A 17,992-nucleotide genomic window follows, 5' to 3' on the forward strand; every position below is an offset into this window, starting at 1 on the left:
GTACTCCTGCGCAGCCTAGTGGCTCAACTAGAATGAGGAACTGCTCCGTCTCCTCCACCTTTGTGCCCACCTCCATTGGCAAGTGCTCGACCACATCTCCTCGGGCACCATCATCGCCGCGGCTCCATCTGATGCAAAAATTGAGTGGCGCAGATGAGCTTGATGGCGATGACCCCTAAATCGAGAAGCGCGGACAAGCTTGGTGGTGGTGTGGCCTCCAATCTGGCGCCGACGGATGAAATCGGTGGCGGCAATGATATGGCAACGCACAAGAGGTGATGCGATTCCTTCCGTGTGACCACTAACGCTTCTGCAAGCCTGGCTAGACCAAAACAACTGATTTCTGTGTTCTACCCTGCTCTGGCTTAGAGGCCCTTTTTGCACTGGGCTAGCCTAGCTTAGACCCATATATAGGCATCCAAACATATGAAAGTTGCATTGGGCTGGCCTGGCTAGAGAGTTAGCCACCCGATCAAACATGCCCCAAATGTAAATGTAGGGTCGGGCACTGAAATTTGTAGCAACTTCCGTCCATGCATGGTTCATTCATCACAGTTCTGGTCCATCAGAATGACTGGCACTTGCACTATCTATGTGGGATCTTGGAAGGGAATATATATATATATATATATATATTCAAAAATACACAGACGTTTCAGAAAATGCAATAATAGGTTACCGTTGCCTGTTCATCGACACCTTGTAGGCTCCGCCTATCAGATAATTAAAAATCTAGTCTCGTCCGCTGAATGGACGAGATCTACCTTTGAACAGATCATCAAAATGTGTTGCCTACTGTTCGAGTGACTCCTTTTGTGTTGCTTGGCACATGGTTGTGCAGGCCGCGCGTCCACAGGTGGCTCTGGCTCGCCATGAGGCACATCGTGGGCAGGGGCGGGCCCACGTTGGGTCATGGGTGTACAGATGTACACCCAAATTTTTGTGAAAAAATTTAATATATATACTAGTATGTATATGTATTAGATAATGAGCAAACAAACTAAACTCATATGGTCACATGTGGCCCAGCAAGTCAGCAAACAACGCCTCATACAACCTGCATGGCTGCATACAACACCCCACCGGCCCACAATCTGACGGCCCAAGCCCATGCCAGATCCCATTCCCCACGCCACGCCCAGACACGAACCTTACAGCGGGTCAGCGTCTCAGGACTCCTGGCGGCGGCTCCTCAATACATCTCGCTCTCCAGTCTCCAAATCCACGACTCCACCAAACATCGATATGGAGGGCGGCGGCGCGGGCGGCAGCGGCGCGGGCGGATGCGCCGGCGGCGGCGGTGTGGCCGGTGGCAGCGTGGGTGACTGCGCTGGCGTCGGTGCAGGCAGCTTCGCGGGCGTCGACGCGGGCGGCAGCGCTGGCGGTGGCAGCGGCTCGGGCGTCGGCGAGGGCGGCAGCGGCCTCCAACATCCTGTTCGGCTGTTCTACGAGAGCTTCACGACCAAGCTCTCTGACTTCAGGCTCGCGCAGCTCGGGCAGGCGGGCAGCAACGCGCTGGTGTCGTCGCCCATGATGAGTTCCTTCGGGTACTGCACGCCGGAGTACGACCGCGGCGGGCAGGTCACCATGAAGTCCGACGTGTACAGCTTCGGGGTGATGCTGCTGCAGCTCATCTCCGGGCGGAGGGCCGTCGACACCAGCAAGTTCGTGGAGGAGAAGAATGTGGTCACCTGGGTAAGTGAATTATGCACTTCTGTTGGTTCACATTGATCAATTCTGTGAATCGTGTGATGATTATAGCTCATGACCCATTTGGAACGTGAGAAAAATTCCGATTTGCTGCACCCCCAAACTGGCATTGAGTTGTTTTTGTCCAGCTGGTTGCAGAATTTTGGATGTGTTGAAATTGGAGTCAAGATAAAAATTCACACAAATTTTTGTGATGATGCAATGGCACTAACTGAAACTCTGACTCTCCATTCACTCTGCTAATAGCAGTCAACATTCTTTTGTATGACCTTCAAGAAGTCTTAGCTGAGGGATATTGCCATCTGCATTGCATATTTGCAGGCCATGCCAGTGTTCAAAGACCAGAAGAGATGTCACGAGCTGATTGATCCACTTATAAAAAAGGAATACCTAGCCATTGGTGGCAATGGCAAAGGGCAACGGCAACGGTAAGGGCGCCAAGGGTGGCTACGCGGGCACCAAAAAGGTCAGCTCAAATCCTTTCTTGCTCGTCACGACCCCATGTGTCTATTTATGTATAGAGCTGAGGGTTAAATCAAGAAAGAGCCTGTTCTTTTGCTGAAATCTGGAGGGAAAAGAATATACATAAACCACTTATTTCATTTCTTTTAAAAAAAAAACTTCACTGAAAAGAGCTGAGGGTTTGATCAAGGAAGAGCTAGGCGGAACGCGGTGGCGGCGCGGGCATGAGCAAGGCGGGGAGCACGTGGTTGCGTGCGCGGGCACGAGCACAACAGGTATGTACACTCAAATTGAAAATGTTGGACCCGCCACTGATCGTGGGGATATTCATGCTCTTTGTGCCATAGCCCAAGAACCTGTGGGAGGGGACAGACATAACGAGGTGCACCATATGTCTCAGCGAGCTGTCAGGTCACACAAGCACCACGCAAGTACGGCAAAAGGCGTGAGCATGAGCCACAACCATGACGGAAATCAGGGGCTTGCTCGTCGCCATCATACACCTGCGCAGCCCAGCGGCTCAACTAGCATGAGGAACTGCTTCCGTCTCTTCCACCTTTGCGCCCACCTCCACTGGCAAGTGCTCGACCACATCTCCGCGGGCACCGTCACCGTCGTAGCTCCACACGATGCAAAAATCGAGTGGCGCAGACGAGCTTGATGGCGACGACCCCCAAAATCGAGAAGCGCGGACGAGCTTGGTGGTGGCGTTGTCTCCAATCCGGCGCCGACTGTGCTGCTTGGCACATGGCTGTGCAGGCCGCGCGTGGGCACATGTGAGAGGCCAGCCTTGCTGCACACGCGCCCTAATACACGCCCGAGACCAGACACACAAGCAAGCATGCATGCATCCGCCGACAAAACAAAAAAACGAGCACGTGAAGCCACGCACCCAGGAGAAACTCAATTAACAAAAGGAAAAATTGGCCACCACATTTCTCTTCCCGTCATGTGTGGGAATCCTGTTGATTTTTTCCCCATCTGCTGCCATACGCCTACGGAGCACGCTCGAACAGTGCGCGCCAAAAGGAATCCCTCCATCAATGGGCGATATTTTTTGCTTTGCTTACTGACGCAAGATCTCATCTGTTTAGTAAGCCAGAGCAAAGTCTCACTTGTTGAATGACAAAACCTTGTGAACTCTATTTGTCCACTAATTTTTTATTACCTAACAAATGAGACTTATAAGATGTCACACATTTATCAATCGAGACCTGATCTCGCCTGATGAACAGATAACGGTAAATTATTGTTGTAATTTTTTTAAATAGATGTGTAAATTTGAAAATATTAAAAACTACAAATATATAAAAAAATTCTCTTAGAAGGCGCATCTTTTGCAGGGCCGTCAACTAGTAGTTCTCGTTCCCGTAGCGCGTGCTCAACTATCGGTTGCAAATGTGCATGCAGCCTCGCAAGTTCTCCGGGCCGGACGACTCGGCAGCCAATCTCAAAGGCAGATGGCACGGACTATGGCACATAGTGGAGCGCCACTAGAGACGTTCTCGTACGTACCGTCGATCGGTAGCGCACTCGGCAGGCCAGCGTTCCGGCGTCGCACACGAACCTGCGCGCGCGTGAAAGTGGCGTAGGCCAGTGAAATTTTATAAGATCGAACTCTTTAAAAAACCTCCTCTTCCAGCACCATACATTTCCTCATCCTTCTCTCTTTTACATACGCTAACTTTTGGACTAGAGAAAATAAAATCTCACATAAATCTTTTGTAAAAGATCATGTAGAATTTCCTTCCAACCCACCTCTGCTCGCGCGCATCCTTGCAGTTGCATCATCGTCGGCGCAAGCGCGCAGGGCCATGTTCCCGCACCCGGGGCGGCGCATGCAGCCTCGAGCGGTTCCGCGCTTCGGCTCCGGGGCTCTCGGCACGGGGACGGGGGACGCCTACCACCGCTCCTGCGCGAACGACCACGAGAACCGCCAGCCCACGCGCGGTTTGGCCTCGCTCTCACCACGGCGTCGCGCCGGACTTCTCACCCGAGGAACTGTTCGGCTCGCGCGGGCCAAAACTCTGCCCATCCTGGGCCCTTCCTTGCACGGCGGGCAGTGTAGGCGTGTAGCATCGGTCCACGAGGCACAGAGGGCAGTGCTGTAGGCTGGTCGCATCGGTACCAGAGGCTTGATAGCACTAACGTACAGTGCACGGGTACACAGTAACCAGTAATAAGTCGCGCATCACCACATTAACCTCTGATTAGGGAGCTGTAAAACGTAGTGCAGGAAACAAACGAGGTTTGAGAAACAAACAGCAAGAACCTGCCATGATTCACAATCTTCAAACTGTAGAGAAGCGCCCCGCTTTACACTTTGAAGATTGTAAACGGGGCCGCCGGCTCCACAAAATTTTGTTCAGCAAATGGGACTTTGATGTATGGATCGATTTGATTCCACTGATGCATGTCCCCAGCCTTTAGGTTCTCAGGCATGCTTGATGTTTTCAAGTATGACTCTGAATGTGGCACATCTAGCCTTGGCCTGTCAGTTGAACACCCCCCCCCCCCCCCGCCTAGTCAAATGACTCTCCATAAAATGGCAAGGTTGCCATGTTTGATTCAGCATAGCAAGATTTCTAGGCCTCACAGTTTCGAAGTACTAGAATCATATTGGACTTACTGCTAGCTAATACTCTCTCTCTCTAAAAAGAAGAAATAAATAAATAAAAGAAACTGCTAACTATATGAACAGTGGTACTGAAATCACTTTCTAGTAGTAATCAGTCATAATCCTGATAATATTTGAGTATACATCTATGTATCTAACTATTACGAATGTAAAAGAAAAAACTGCTAATAATTATAAATGTATAAAAGATAAGGAAGTTCGGATGTATTGCAGAGGCGAGAGACAACATATGTTCATAACTGAGATATATGAGTAGCAACTGCAGTGTAAAGTCATGCACTCATGCTATGAGTATCCAAGCCTTCTTTTTTTCTCTAGATTACTTCAGACTCTCCTTCGTTAGAATATGCATCCAAGACAAGCGACTGCTCCTAACTTCAGTTTTCTGGGAATGCTTATGTCTCTTAAGACTCTAACCTCGTTATCTCGTGCATGTCCTTGAACTATTATTTTCTCAATACAAAGATACGCAGGAGCGTATTCTAGAGAAAAAAGTTATCTCATGCATGTCGAGCCACAAACCAACAGTGGTAGGACTATGGCCGTTAGGTTAGCCTATAACTGAAAGTCTGAAACATATACATGGAAATTTTTGCCTACTTTGTTCTACAAGAACAGCGCTTAGCATCAGCGAGATTGTGGCATTGAACAACTATATCAAAAGCACTACTACAGGAGGATGTGGCTTCGATGATTCACAGGCTTTCGCAATTACATGCATCTGATAACCTAGGTTGTTGCACTTTGCCTGCAGGATCTTTTCAATAGTATGATTTTTTTCCCCTCTGTGTTGCTGCTCTTTGCCTATAGGATTTTCTCTATAATAGCTTGATGCACACGGATATTAGCTTGGCTGCAATCTTACATCATGTCATGGAGCAGCTTGGGTACATAGTCTATGGCCCCACAGTGAACAAGGCTCCTGAAGGCAAGTATCAGGCCCATATTCATTTTTGTTCAATTATCAACTGTTTCACTATCTATGGAAAGGCATTGGATCGTCCCTATGAAACCCGAGATAGTTCACTCATGTATGCACTAATTCATGTGGATGAAATCTTTGGAGTCGAAATTGTAGGTTTAATAAACTTTGCAAACTATCTCATTCGACATGCCGAGTAGAATCAAGCAAAAGTGTAGTGAATGAACCATATTTGTAATGTGGTGAATGAACTATATGCATGCCAATTCTATATCTTGACTTGTATTATATTTTGCTGAATGTGACATGTGCATGTATATGAATGATCTGTGATGTGAACTGTATGTGAAACGTGTATGTATATGAATGATATGTGGTGTGAACAGTATGAGAAATGTGCATGTATGTGAATGATCTGTGATGAGAATTGTATGTGAAACTTGCATGTATGTGAATGTTTTGTGACATGAGATGTGTATGTCACTGCCGGTTCAAGGCTGGACCTAACATTGATAGTCCAACTATCACTGTCAGTTCATGTTAGCAACCGGCAGTGATAAATACTATTATTACCGGTTCATGTGAAGCCTGGTACAATAGTAAAAAAAAACCCTGATCAAATTAGAATAACAATTAGTTTATGCTTCATGTATTAGTAAAAAAGAATACAAAGTTACATAAAATATTTAGAAGTCTGTTAAATAATTATGCATTGCAATAAAATACAGTGCTCGCCACTTAGTAAAATATGCTCAGTACCTGAATAAAGCTCTTCAACATTCTTGAATCCAAATTCAGCTGTTCATCCAATTTTTAGCATGCAAGACAAAAGAATAATAAAGTGGAGAATAGTTCAGTATGCACGAGATCTCTGAACAAGAATAGAACCACTGTGACTGTCATGAATATGATTCACCCCAACAAACTGGAAACTATACTAGGGATGACGGTAGCAAGCAAGATCCCCAGGGCATCCACCTTCCCTTAATGGTTCCTACCTCCAATGCAGGCTATACTTTCTAGAGCAGTTGGATTTGCCACTCTTATGAGTGTCAATTCTGCTCTCTCACTGGCATATGGGCCTATCTGGGTCACTGACAGTGGATCAGGGTGATAAATTGTTAATCACTCAATCGTAATAGTGGCAAATTGTTAAATAACCGAGCAAGAGAACTTATCCCCACTAGCCAAGATACCTCTAACCAACCAGAAACCTCGGAAGCATAGAGTAGCCCAAGCATCATCTAATCAGAACCAAACATTGTTAACAAAACAAAAACTGAAGCTAGGTTCTGGTGCCTAAGTACTGAGCAGACACGCTGCACTTGTTTTTCTTTTTTTTTCCCCTTACAATAAATAGAAGCGGACATGCTATATTGTGTGTGTATGCATCAACTATGTAGCTAAAAAATAACGAACGTATCCATGAAGTAAACATCGCGACTAACGAATTGAAGCTGCTTGAAGGGCACACCAAATCTCTATCTATAATACTCTATACAAGTTAAATCATGCAAGGAGTCACTCATAGTTATTATATATCAGATATTAAATATAAACTCCATGAGCAAGAACCAAGAAGCAGCAGCCGGTGCCTCACGCCCTTGAACAAAAAAGTGAGAGCTGGATGCAGAGGTTTATCGATCGATTCCCGCGTTGTTGTCTGCTGCAACAAGAAACATCTCCCAAGAAACTAAACCACCACCCCCGGATCAGCACAAGGCAGGGAAGGGATCGATAAACCACTGCGCCCAGCCGCCACCCCTGGATAAACTGAATGAACACGGATCAATGCAAGAAACTGAAGTAGGAAAGAAAAAGCAGGGACGGCAGCATAACAACACCAGCAAGAAACACCTGCGAGATCAGATACGCGCGTACATACGAGGTGGAGGAGATGTGTGTAGCAAGAGGGAAGTGAGGTGTGGGAGATCTGGATCTGGGATTTATATGCCGCATTGGGCGGAGGATGTGACGGGGGGAGGGGTGGCAACAGTGGGGCGCCGAAGTGGGGGGATGGACTAGGAATCTTTCTGGTGCTGCAGCGTGCAGAGAGAGAGAGAGACAGGTAGACTCGTTGCGGAAGAACACGGGTGGGACTTCACTTCTTGGGCATCTTGGCTCTGCTGTTTTATTTCTTCCCCCTTTTACTTTTTTCTGAACTGTATTTAATTTTTTTCTTTCACGCCTCTTTTTTTTTTAATTTCTAGAGAGCAGTTAGTGGGTGCAGGGACCCCTCCTCTTCTTTGGCACTGGTGATGATTGTTGGTTTTGACTTTTCACATGTTGTGAGCAGGCAGAGGCCAGGAAATGTGGGGGCAAATGGAGCAATTGCAAAGCAAGTCATGTGAGCTCAGCTGGACGGTAACAGGTGCTACCATTGCCCATTGGCCACTCAAGAATGCATTAACGTCATGAACCTTGGTGATGTGAATCAATGGAGTTTGAAGAGAAAAGACACGTAGATTGCTTAGGTAAATCATGACCACAGATATACGCTAAGGAAAGGTTGCTACTGATGTTTTTATTAATAAGAGCTACTGATGCTTATTTATGGAATAACAACGCACTTAAGCAACTTGCTGAATGATGGTATGAGCAATAATCGGTTGCTAGACGGGAGCCTGAAATATCCTGAACAAAAGGCGCGCCAGAAAATTTTGCTGAAACAAAAGTTCAACACAAAAATCATGGGAAACAAAAGCTACATTTGAAATGCCTCATTCTTCATTGCTGGCCATCCAATCACTGTCAATCTGATCAAATCGGCCAAATTTCTAGTCCGTCACAGCGGATAAGGATGACGCCCATCAAATCAAAACCAACGTTAAAGATCCCCAGAAGATGATGGCCTGGATATGACGGGTATATTACGCCAAAAAAACATGGTTCAATTGCATGAATGATTGAGGACGGGTATATTACGCCAAAAAAACATGGTTCAATTGCATGAATGATTGAGGACGCAAATGGCTTATCAACAACCTAATCTGAATGAGACCCACAGGAAGTCCAGCAAATTACATGATGAACACCATGAATGAAACAAAGCTGCCACTGTGGTCGCTCTCCTGGTCATCAAAGCATACCTGTTACCATTTGCAGACTCTACAAATAGACAGGATCATCTGCAACGAAATTCAAATAGCACAGGCAATTTACGCTGCAAAGGCAATTTGGCACCTTGCAAGATTTTTGGAGATAGTTTTCTATGAGAGTTTCTTGCAACTCGCAAGTAACCTGCAACAAGTCCATCCAGAATCAGAAATGAACACTAGTGGCCAATTTGGTCCACAGTTTGTTAGGATGGCAAGAGATAATGAGGTTCCCTGTTTCAGCAAACCTGGCATCCAGCAACATGTTTCAAAGCTCCATCTTGTCTAAATATGAACAGTAAACTACTGCCTGCTCCCAAAAATGGTAAATGCCAGAACGACTCAAGATTAGAAAGCACAAAGCATGCATATGCACACAAGAGTTGAGATCATCTTGACACAAGGTAAGGGTACAAGTGATTCTTGTATTAACATCACAACAGCATGATATTTTTTCCACGAAGATTCAAGATCATCTTGACACAACTTTTCAAGCACGCTTACGCCTCAACTGGCCAAACAGCTGCAGAGATCAGATGAAGGTTGAAGCATCAGTCATACTCATGATCTAGAATGAGTACCGTGGAATTTCATGCTCATAAAAATTGGAAAATGAGGATATACGCAATGGTATCAGGAGGAACAGTTAAATTTACATAAAAGAAATTCCTTGGAGAAATAAAAACATACCTGGAATGGGTATTGAAGAATCCAACCAATGACTGGAATTTGATATAAGAAAGCCTGCATAGGAGGCCCATAACCACTTAAAAAAAAAGGATTTTTGTCTCTAGGACACAGATAAAGCGTTGTTTGGTCCACGCCACACCGCACTCAGCGTTTTTGTCCCAACCGCACCGCAAAAAAGTGGCTTGGTCCACATCACAACGCCCAAATTAAAATAGCATTTTCTGGCCTGAGAGGAGAGAGAGGAGTGGTGAATGGATGGTTTTGCACATGTGCCGAAATGGTTGAGCTAGACCGTGTTCACCTAGCTAGCTTATTCACCTCTCACTCTATCTCGTCTCCTCTCTCTCCGGCCACTAACGCACTCCACCAGGCTCCATCCCCGTACCACCGGCGACATCTACTCGGACCACCGCCCCCTCCACCCGATCTCCGGCCATTTCTCCTCCCGGTAATGCTGCGCTGAGGTGGAGGACCTGATGAAGTCGAATCGGTCCCCGACTCCCCGACCTGGAGTGGGGCACCTACGCAGCGTCGATTCCCCGAAGAATGCGGTGAACCTGTCATAGGTTCCTATTGGGTAAGCTTCAAATCTAACCTTCGTGTTTGTTTCCTAGGTGCCATGTGATTAAGATTCGGGAAAGGAGGGATTTGGGGATCTAGGGTTTCTCGTATTTGTCTATATTTGTTCGATTTGATCCGTGTAATTGAACTCCTCATCCCTTTCTATTTGCCTTCAATAGGATGGACCGCAACTCAGCCTATAGATTTGCCATTCACATCCTAGCTTATGAGCAGCTTCTTGACAACGGTAGACACGTGTATCATGGTAGCAGTGATAAGAATTGGGTTCTCGACAAGGATACAATTTCGTGGATGGATTTTTACATTAACCTAGATGTTGAGATCAAACGTGGTAGGAACCAAAGTTTGTCAACGACCTTTTGGGACAAGAGTACAGGCCAGTACAAGGAGATTGATTCTAACTCGACATTGCTTGCCGCATGTGACATGTACTGGGATATAAGGAGGATCCCTTTGATAATTTTAGTCATTAACCAGCCAAGTAGTATCACAGTTTCTTGTGTTCAGCATGATAGTAATGACTTGCATGCCTGCTATGACAACCAGCCTGAGGTAGTAGCAGATTCACAGGCACTAGGCACACAAAAGAGCTCATGCACTACTGTGGCAGGTCCTTCTAAGCATGCTGCTAAAACTGCTGCAGGTCCTTCTGAGTCTGCTGTAGATCCTGAGCCTGCTGCTAACAATGATGCTTATCCTTCTGAGCTTGCTGCAGGTCCTTCTGATTCTAAGGCTGCTGGTAACAATAATGCTGAGAAGAGTCATGAAAATGATGATCCTTGGGGTGAAAATGATGCAATAGAGTATGTTGGTGTAGATGATGAGAAGGTCTTCCATGCTGACTTGATTTCTGATGATGAAAATGACTCAGACTACATTCCTAACACTGATGAAGAAGAGAATGATGATTGTGATGTTGATGATGAGGAAGGTTGTGATTTTCTTGACCATGTAACTGACTTGGAGAATCCAAAGATTGAAGTTGGTGTGACATTTGAGGATTGACATGCCTTCAAAAGAGCAATTAGGCAGTATGCAATTCTGAATGAGATTGATATTGCTACCCCTTACAGTGAAACAATAACTCAATAAGGTAAAGAGGATTCTGCAAAGCCAAGAAGTGCAAGTGGATGATACATGCATCACAACTGCAGGATGAAAGTACATGGATGGTAGTATTTCTAGTCCTGTTCCTAACAAATTATTTGTTTTTTCATGTTTATGACCTAACCACTTCATTGCTTTTCCTTTTTTTCAGATTAAGAAGATACCTAACAAGCGCTACTGTAAAAGCACAAGCAAAATGTAGAGCAATTGCATGGCTAACCAGTTTTGGGTTAGGGACAGGGTAGTTCAATGGCTGAGGGAGGACTATTCTGCTGTGCTAAAGAAGCTGGAAGAGAAGTATTTGATCAAGCTATCTTACTGGGTAGTCTACAATGGGAGGTAGCTAGCTCTTGAAGAGATTATGGGCAAGTAGGAGGACAACTTTGACTATGCTTTTGCTTTCAAGGCAGAGATTGGAAGGAAGTCTCCTGGAAGCATAGTTGAGATAGATTATGAGAAGTTTGGGTCTAAGATCAAATTCAGCAAGATGTTTGTTGCTTTGAAGCTATGTATAGATGGCTTCTTGAATGGATGCAGACCATACTTGGGCATCAACTCTACTGCTCTTACTGGAAGGTGGAAGGGGCAGCTAGCTTCTGCTATAGGAATTGATGGATACAACTGGATGTTCCTTGTGGCATATGGAGCCTTTGGGTCAGAGAGCCAGGACAACTGGGGATAGTTCATGAGCAAGCTAGCAATCTAAAAGCATGACAAATGTCATAACAACACAAGCCATGGCATATACATTAGAAACTTCAGTTCATATACATCAGAAATTTCAATCAGAAGAACACAACCCATACCAAATATATCAGAAATGGAGTGGTCTTTTACAGGTCCTAACCCAACTTGACCAATGCAACACAAAGAACAACACCTACAACTACTACCATGGCAACAAGAACAACTACGGTTCCATACGACATATTGCTTCCCGTGTGATGCTTCAAAGTACAAATACCAGCTTTCATCTGGTTCATACAACTCTGTATTTCGGCCATGCTTTTCTGCAAATGTTGAACTGTTCCCTTCAGCTCTACAACGTTCTCGCACAAATGAAGATTGTCGTCCACTGAAATTGTAGGAACCTCAGTGTCTTCCTCTAGAAATCCACTCTCAATGAGGTACTTCTCGTACTCATCTTCCCACTTGAAGAATATGCAAGCATTTGGCGACTGCAAACATGAACAGGGGCAAAATAATCCCCAATTAGAAACCCTAGATCCTCAATTCAAGCAAAATCCAAAGCAAAACCCAAGCAAAATCGTCGGTTCGAGTGATACGGGCACTCAATCAAGGGGAAACGCCCCTGTGCATGCTGTTGCCTACCTGATCTGGGGTGGGACGACGATGATGACCGCGAGTGAGCCGCCATCGGTGCTCCAGCCGCTTCGCTTCTAATCCTTGGTGGCCGGAGAGAGAGAGGGAACGAGATAGAGTGAGAGGTGAACAAACCAGCCAGGTGAACGCGGTCTGGCTCAACCATTTCGGCACATGGGCAGAACCGTCCATTCACCACTCCTCTCTCTCCTCTCAGGCCAGAAAATGCTATTTTAATCCGGGTGGTGTGATGTGGATCAAGCCACTTTTTCGCGGTGCGGCTGGGACAAACGTTAAGTGCAGTGTGGCGTGGACCAAACAACGCTTTATCTGTGTCCCAGAGACAAAAATCCAAAAAAAAAGAATGCATGCAAAAGTCAGTAACAATGAAACCAACAAAGAAATAAATCTTATACCAGCAGTTAGACAAGGACCTGAAGAGAACGAATGATCCATAAAGTTCCATGATTATACCAGCAACAGACTAACGAACAAATAGAAGAAACAAACCAATGAAGAAAGGTACAGATCCCTGCAGGCAAAAAAGTATTATATCGGTAGTCAGCATTTGGATGAGAAATAATATATAACTTAAAGTAATCAAGAGCAACATCATAATGCTAAGAGATTTAGATTTGCTAGATGGAAACTGTTGCCACAGAGAATGCATTCGGCAAATAACAATACCTGCTTGTCCATTGTGCATGGCTCAACTGTTGGTACATGTTTGTTTAAAAAAAAGTGTGTAATTTTTCAGACGACCACAAGGCTAGTGATCGCCATGGAGGGAGAAAAATCACATCTGAGTATTCTTTGCGGCACTGAATAAATACACCCTCATAAGGAATTACTTGTGCGCTTGTGAAATTGCTAAGAGAAGTTGTGGCATTAGCATACGTAGTCAGAAGGTTAAAATCAATTGAAAACTTCACAGTCAAGCCGTTCAATGAGATGTAATGAACCAAAAAAAAACTATGACACAGCAACATATATCATCCAAATAAAAAAGTTCCGATTACAAACACTAATGATCAAAGAATAATATGATTAAATTCCTTGCACAATACTTTTGCAGCTCTTCCACATGTTTACAGTACAACTCTCACCATTCCAAGGTTAACAAACTCAGATTTAAATATTTTGATCGGCTTTGTGTTTTTATACAACTGAAACTTTATCAGTTCAAGTATAATATGAATGTTCATGTTACAGAACAGAAATAAAATTTTATAAGAAATAAAAAAATGGAAAACTGCACCTGTGTCTATGCAAGTTTAGAGTACCTTAAGGTTATCCTTCTTGGTGAAAAGCTGCCACATAGATTCCCAGCCAAGTAGCAAGCCTACTCCAGTCAAAAAGAAAATCTAGCAGTCGTAGAAACAATTTAGGAAATAATAAGTAGTCCTGATAATTTCATTAGATAGGGAGTACTACAACAGAGCGACTGTGAATTGTTGTAGCATACATTACCCAGAGCCAACAAGCCCCTATCGAAGAAAAGAATGACAACAAAGAATGAGAATAGGATGCCAAACCCCACCAGGCCTATGCCAATCTCTTTATATTGGAACATGGGGGAAAAAAATAGAGATTATTAGTACTTCAACATAGAGAAAGAGTAAAATAGAACTAGATAAGCAGATATGAACACGTGAAAACTTTCTGTAACTGGTAATCCTTTCTTTTACTGAACATACATGTTCAAATTTGATTCCGCAAGCCCTCCTTTTCTTCTCTCATGTTGTATCGAGATATATTTGGTTTTAATTGACTTTCAACAAATTCAATGCGAACCAAAGGGTCTGCCACAAAAGGAAAAAGTCTATTTTACTACCCTCAACTATTCAGTTTATCCACTTAACCCCCCAAACAAATTTTTGGCTCATTTAACTGACCCAAACTATTTACGTTGGGCCAATTCACCCCCTCATAAAATTTGTCTTTTTTTTGTTTCTCATCATACAAGTTGTGTTTCAGGCTTAACTTTGGTTGGATGATAGGTAAGATCATACCCTATGTTAGAAAAATACATTAAGTAATTTTATGATTATTTTCATAGGTTAGAAGCATCTGATACTGGTTTAACTCTCGAGATATGATAATGCATGAAAATTATTTTGAAACATTCCTAATGTATTTTTCTAACATAGGGTATGATGTCACCTATCACCTGACAAAATTTGGGCCGAATACACACTTTGTACAAGGAGAAACAAAAATGAAAAATTTCATTAAATACTTCAGGGGAGTTAAATGAGACGATTTTTTTTGAGGGGGGGGGGGGTATGTGGACAAACTGAATAGTTGAGGGTAATAAACTGAACTTTTCCTGCGACAAAATAATTTGATAATTTGCAATTACAATTATAGGGAAACACTATAGCACTCAGTTTTTCAGTACTTGAAGTAGAATCAAAGACAGTTGTGTTAGTTTCTTCTGAATATGTAAAAAAGGAAGGAATCTATGGAAGTGTTGTTGATTACTCACATAGCAATCTTAATTGAGAATAGAACTTCACTTTTGATCTCGCTTATCTCGTAGGCCATCGCCCCCAGACTTGAAGATTGCAATACAGCTCCACTTCAATGGCCACTAATTGGACCTGCAAAAAGATTCAGGTACCAAGTATTAGATTCTTTAAAAGCATGTCCAGGCAATAATTCAAGAAAGGGAAGTCAGCACATAGCACTCCAAAATTGCAACTTCAACAGAGACCCATCTTAGTACACTTGAAAGTACACTCTATTGCCCCTGTTTTCTTGCTTTGTTTCATGCTAAATTTGCCCAGTGTTGTACCAAGAGTCACAGCACCGTTATCTTTTTTAGTTGGCCAAAAATGGATCTCATCCGAATGACCAAGATGCACTTGACATGCGATATCTAGCTGGGAAGAAATTGACCACAGCTAGTGCCAAGGCACTAAGACCAATGTCCAGTCTCACAAGCACAATCTTGCTTATGCTGGTGGCGAACAGCCTGCAATCACAATCTCGTTGAGGTCATTGGGCCCTATTTCATCAAAGGCTGATGGTGAAGAGGAAGACCACATGAAAGCCAGCAGCGAAGGGAGGATCACATGAAAGTTCATTTAAGTGACAATATGGAAGGAAGGGCTGCAACGAGAAGGCAATGCAGAAGGGAAGGCACAAATTGTTCAAAGTAACAGCTATTAGCCCATTATGGCAAAAAAACGATGTTACATTTTGCTTTGGTATTTCATTGACATGGAAAAATTGATTCGTGTTTCGCTAAAGTGGCACTTCTGCGGTGCTAAAATGCTATTTTTTCTAATAAGAACCAAAAATTACAGAAATAAAAAAGGAAAACATGTCTAAATAGGTATAGTGCTCTTGCCTCTAAAAAGACACGAAGTATTAGTTACAACATAGGAGGCTACAACTTGTGATGGAGAGAAATGACAGAATAGGTATAGTACCCTTGCAAAGTCCATCGCTAGCTGCACCTTTCATCTTCATATTTGCATATATAAAAAATTAGCTTTTGTTTATTTAAATAGGGGTATGTACTATACCATTACTGACATCACACTAACTCCGATATGTTCAAAGAAAAAATAAGAGCTTCATATCTTCCCACAGAATAACCATCATAAGTCAATAGCTTGAGGATGCTGAAATACTGCAGTGCAGGATTTCGACATCATATTTGTTGCTACAATCACATGATAGGATGGTAGCCAGTTAAAATCAAAATAGTGAATGTATTGACTGTATGAAACTATAATTCAATAAAACAATGCTTTAAACTAATATTCATAAGGAAGTATGTTAATACATCATGCTTGATTTGTTGTCACAGTCATATCCTACATAAAGTTTATAGTAAGTTCCTACCATGGCCTCTATTGGAAACCCAGTCCTGGTGTTTTCTAAATGTGCCACGGTTATGCTAGTTTTTTTTAGAATCTTCAGACCAAATTTTCCCTAGGATGCCAACAGCTATGCAAAAAATCAGTATACAAAACCAGCAGTTATAGAATACCACAAGAATAACAGAACTCAGATAACTTGCACCAACAAACTCCAATCAAAACGACAATGTGACTGACACCTCCCTCCTTACAAATGTAGGATCCACTACATGATTTGAATTTTGAACATCGTGTAACTGGTTAAGAGCACAATGTGTGAACCAATCCCATGCTAGGTACGTGAATCCGAACCCAATGGTGTCATCGTGCCAGGGAGGTTTCCACCAACTATATTAGTTCAATACAGCCCCAATATTTGACCGAGGACGTATAGCTTGGTAATGGCCACCAAGAGAACGACAGAGCTCAAAGGCATTGGCCATTAACAATACCTAGGAAACGCTCGCTGCAGTCAATTTACTTGGACAAGTTCTGCACATCACTAACGCCAGGGTGGTAGACGCTGAGTTAGATTACGTCGGCTGTGACGCCTCAACCAGGGCTCCCCGTGCTCGGGCGATATGCACGCCTAAAAATGACACATCACAGAGGCTTGGGATGGAGAGCAGTGCGCCCGCGCACAGGCGGAGCGACCCGCGGCTACGGTACCAGCACGACAAGGACAGCAGAATGGCATGACGGCACGCGCTGCAGCAAGCAGCAGCGGCGGTCGCAACCTAGGCGGGATCGGGCTGCGCAGGTCGCGGGAAAAAAATTCGGGAGAGGGGGTATTTGGGCTTGCCTGCTGACGAAACACAGTTCCCCCGGCCGGCGAAATTGGGGGAGCGTAGGAGGGCACGTAGTCTACCGGTGTGCGGTAGCGGAGGAGAACGGCGAGGAATCGCGCGCGATTTCTGCCGCCGGCTTCGGTGGTGACGGCGGACGGTGGCGGAGGGCGATCGAGGGAGGGGGAATGTAAAGCAGGAGGCGCCAATACGGCTGGACGTGGGCCCCACGCGGCAGGGAGACGGCCGTGAAGGGACGGCCGGATGGGCCTTGGGGCCGTCGGTCAAGCCTTGGGCGACCCAGATCGCAGTGGGCCAGATCTCGCGCCTTTCCTTAGCGCTTAAGCACAGCCCACGATAGTCGGGTGGATTTTGCTCCTTGTGTTTGGCTGTGATGTTTTAGTTTCTATGGGTTCTGTTGAGGATGTTTGAAAGTTGGTGTTTTTTCTGAGCAGGTTTTATGGAGGTTTCAGTGTTGGCGCCATCGCCATTGTTGATGCTATCACCGGTGGCGCTTGGGAGACATCGAGTTTGCTCCACCTGGTGGTGATTGGGTGGGAGCGCTTATGGTTTGCTTCGTTGTTTCAGGGTTGCCTGTGATGCTTGCAGCGTCTGTCATTGCGTCTCTCGACGATGCTCTGGTGCCTGAGCGTTTAGCGTTTTAACGGTATAACCTTCGATGCGCTACTGATGGCAATAAAAACCTTCAGAGCTTCTTTGTCAAGAAGGGTGTTAGCTTCAAATTGTATGCTCAGCGTGATCTTTTGTCAGTGCGTAGGTGGTTCGTTGAGTGGCGGCTCCGATTA

General features: G+C 44.5%; 1 protein-coding gene, 1 long non-coding RNA gene and 1 pseudogene across 9 annotated transcripts; 1 reads left to right on the forward strand and 2 right to left on the reverse strand.

The window, feature by feature from the left end:
* The first annotated feature begins 888 nt into the window (after window positions 1-888).
* LOC133921817 (uncharacterized) lies at window positions 889-3,436 on the forward strand. 8 transcript variants are annotated; one of them, XR_009910325.1, is made up of 4 exons: window positions 889-1,695; window positions 2,032-2,176; window positions 2,363-2,447; window positions 2,520-3,436. XR_009910325.1 is itself a non-coding variant. In XM_062366859.1 (3 exons), exons 1-2 carry the CDS (start codon window positions 1,111-1,113, stop codon window positions 2,140-2,142), a joined length of 696 nt encoding a protein of 231 aa, XP_062222843.1. In that variant the 5' UTR covers window positions 889-1,110; the 3' UTR covers window positions 2,143-2,176; window positions 2,363-3,436. The 8 variants fall into 8 exon arrangements, 3 of the variants coding, with proteins under 3 accessions (XP_062222843.1, XP_062222844.1, XP_062222842.1); XR_009910326.1 differs by having other exon boundaries at window positions 2,367-2,447; XR_009910327.1 differs by having other exon boundaries at window positions 2,367-2,447; window positions 2,573-3,436.
* A 1,591-nt stretch (window positions 3,437-5,027) lies between these two features.
* On the reverse strand, window positions 5,028-7,831 carry LOC133921818 (uncharacterized). Its single transcript, XR_009910328.1, has 2 exons — window positions 6,492-7,831; window positions 5,028-6,320 (listed from the first exon to the last, which is right to left on the reverse strand). It is a non-coding gene; the product is annotated as an uncharacterized LOC133921818 (long non-coding RNA).
* A 533-nt stretch (window positions 7,832-8,364) lies between these two features.
* On the reverse strand, window positions 8,365-17,392 carry LOC133921819 (vesicle transport protein GOT1-like; annotated as a pseudogene).
* Window positions 17,393-17,992: the final 600 nt, after the last annotated feature.

Source organism: Phragmites australis, chromosome 6 (genome assembly GCF_958298935.1).
Source record: "Phragmites australis chromosome 6, lpPhrAust1.1, whole genome shotgun sequence".
NCBI lineage: Eukaryota > Viridiplantae > Streptophyta > Magnoliopsida > Poales > Poaceae > Phragmites > Phragmites australis.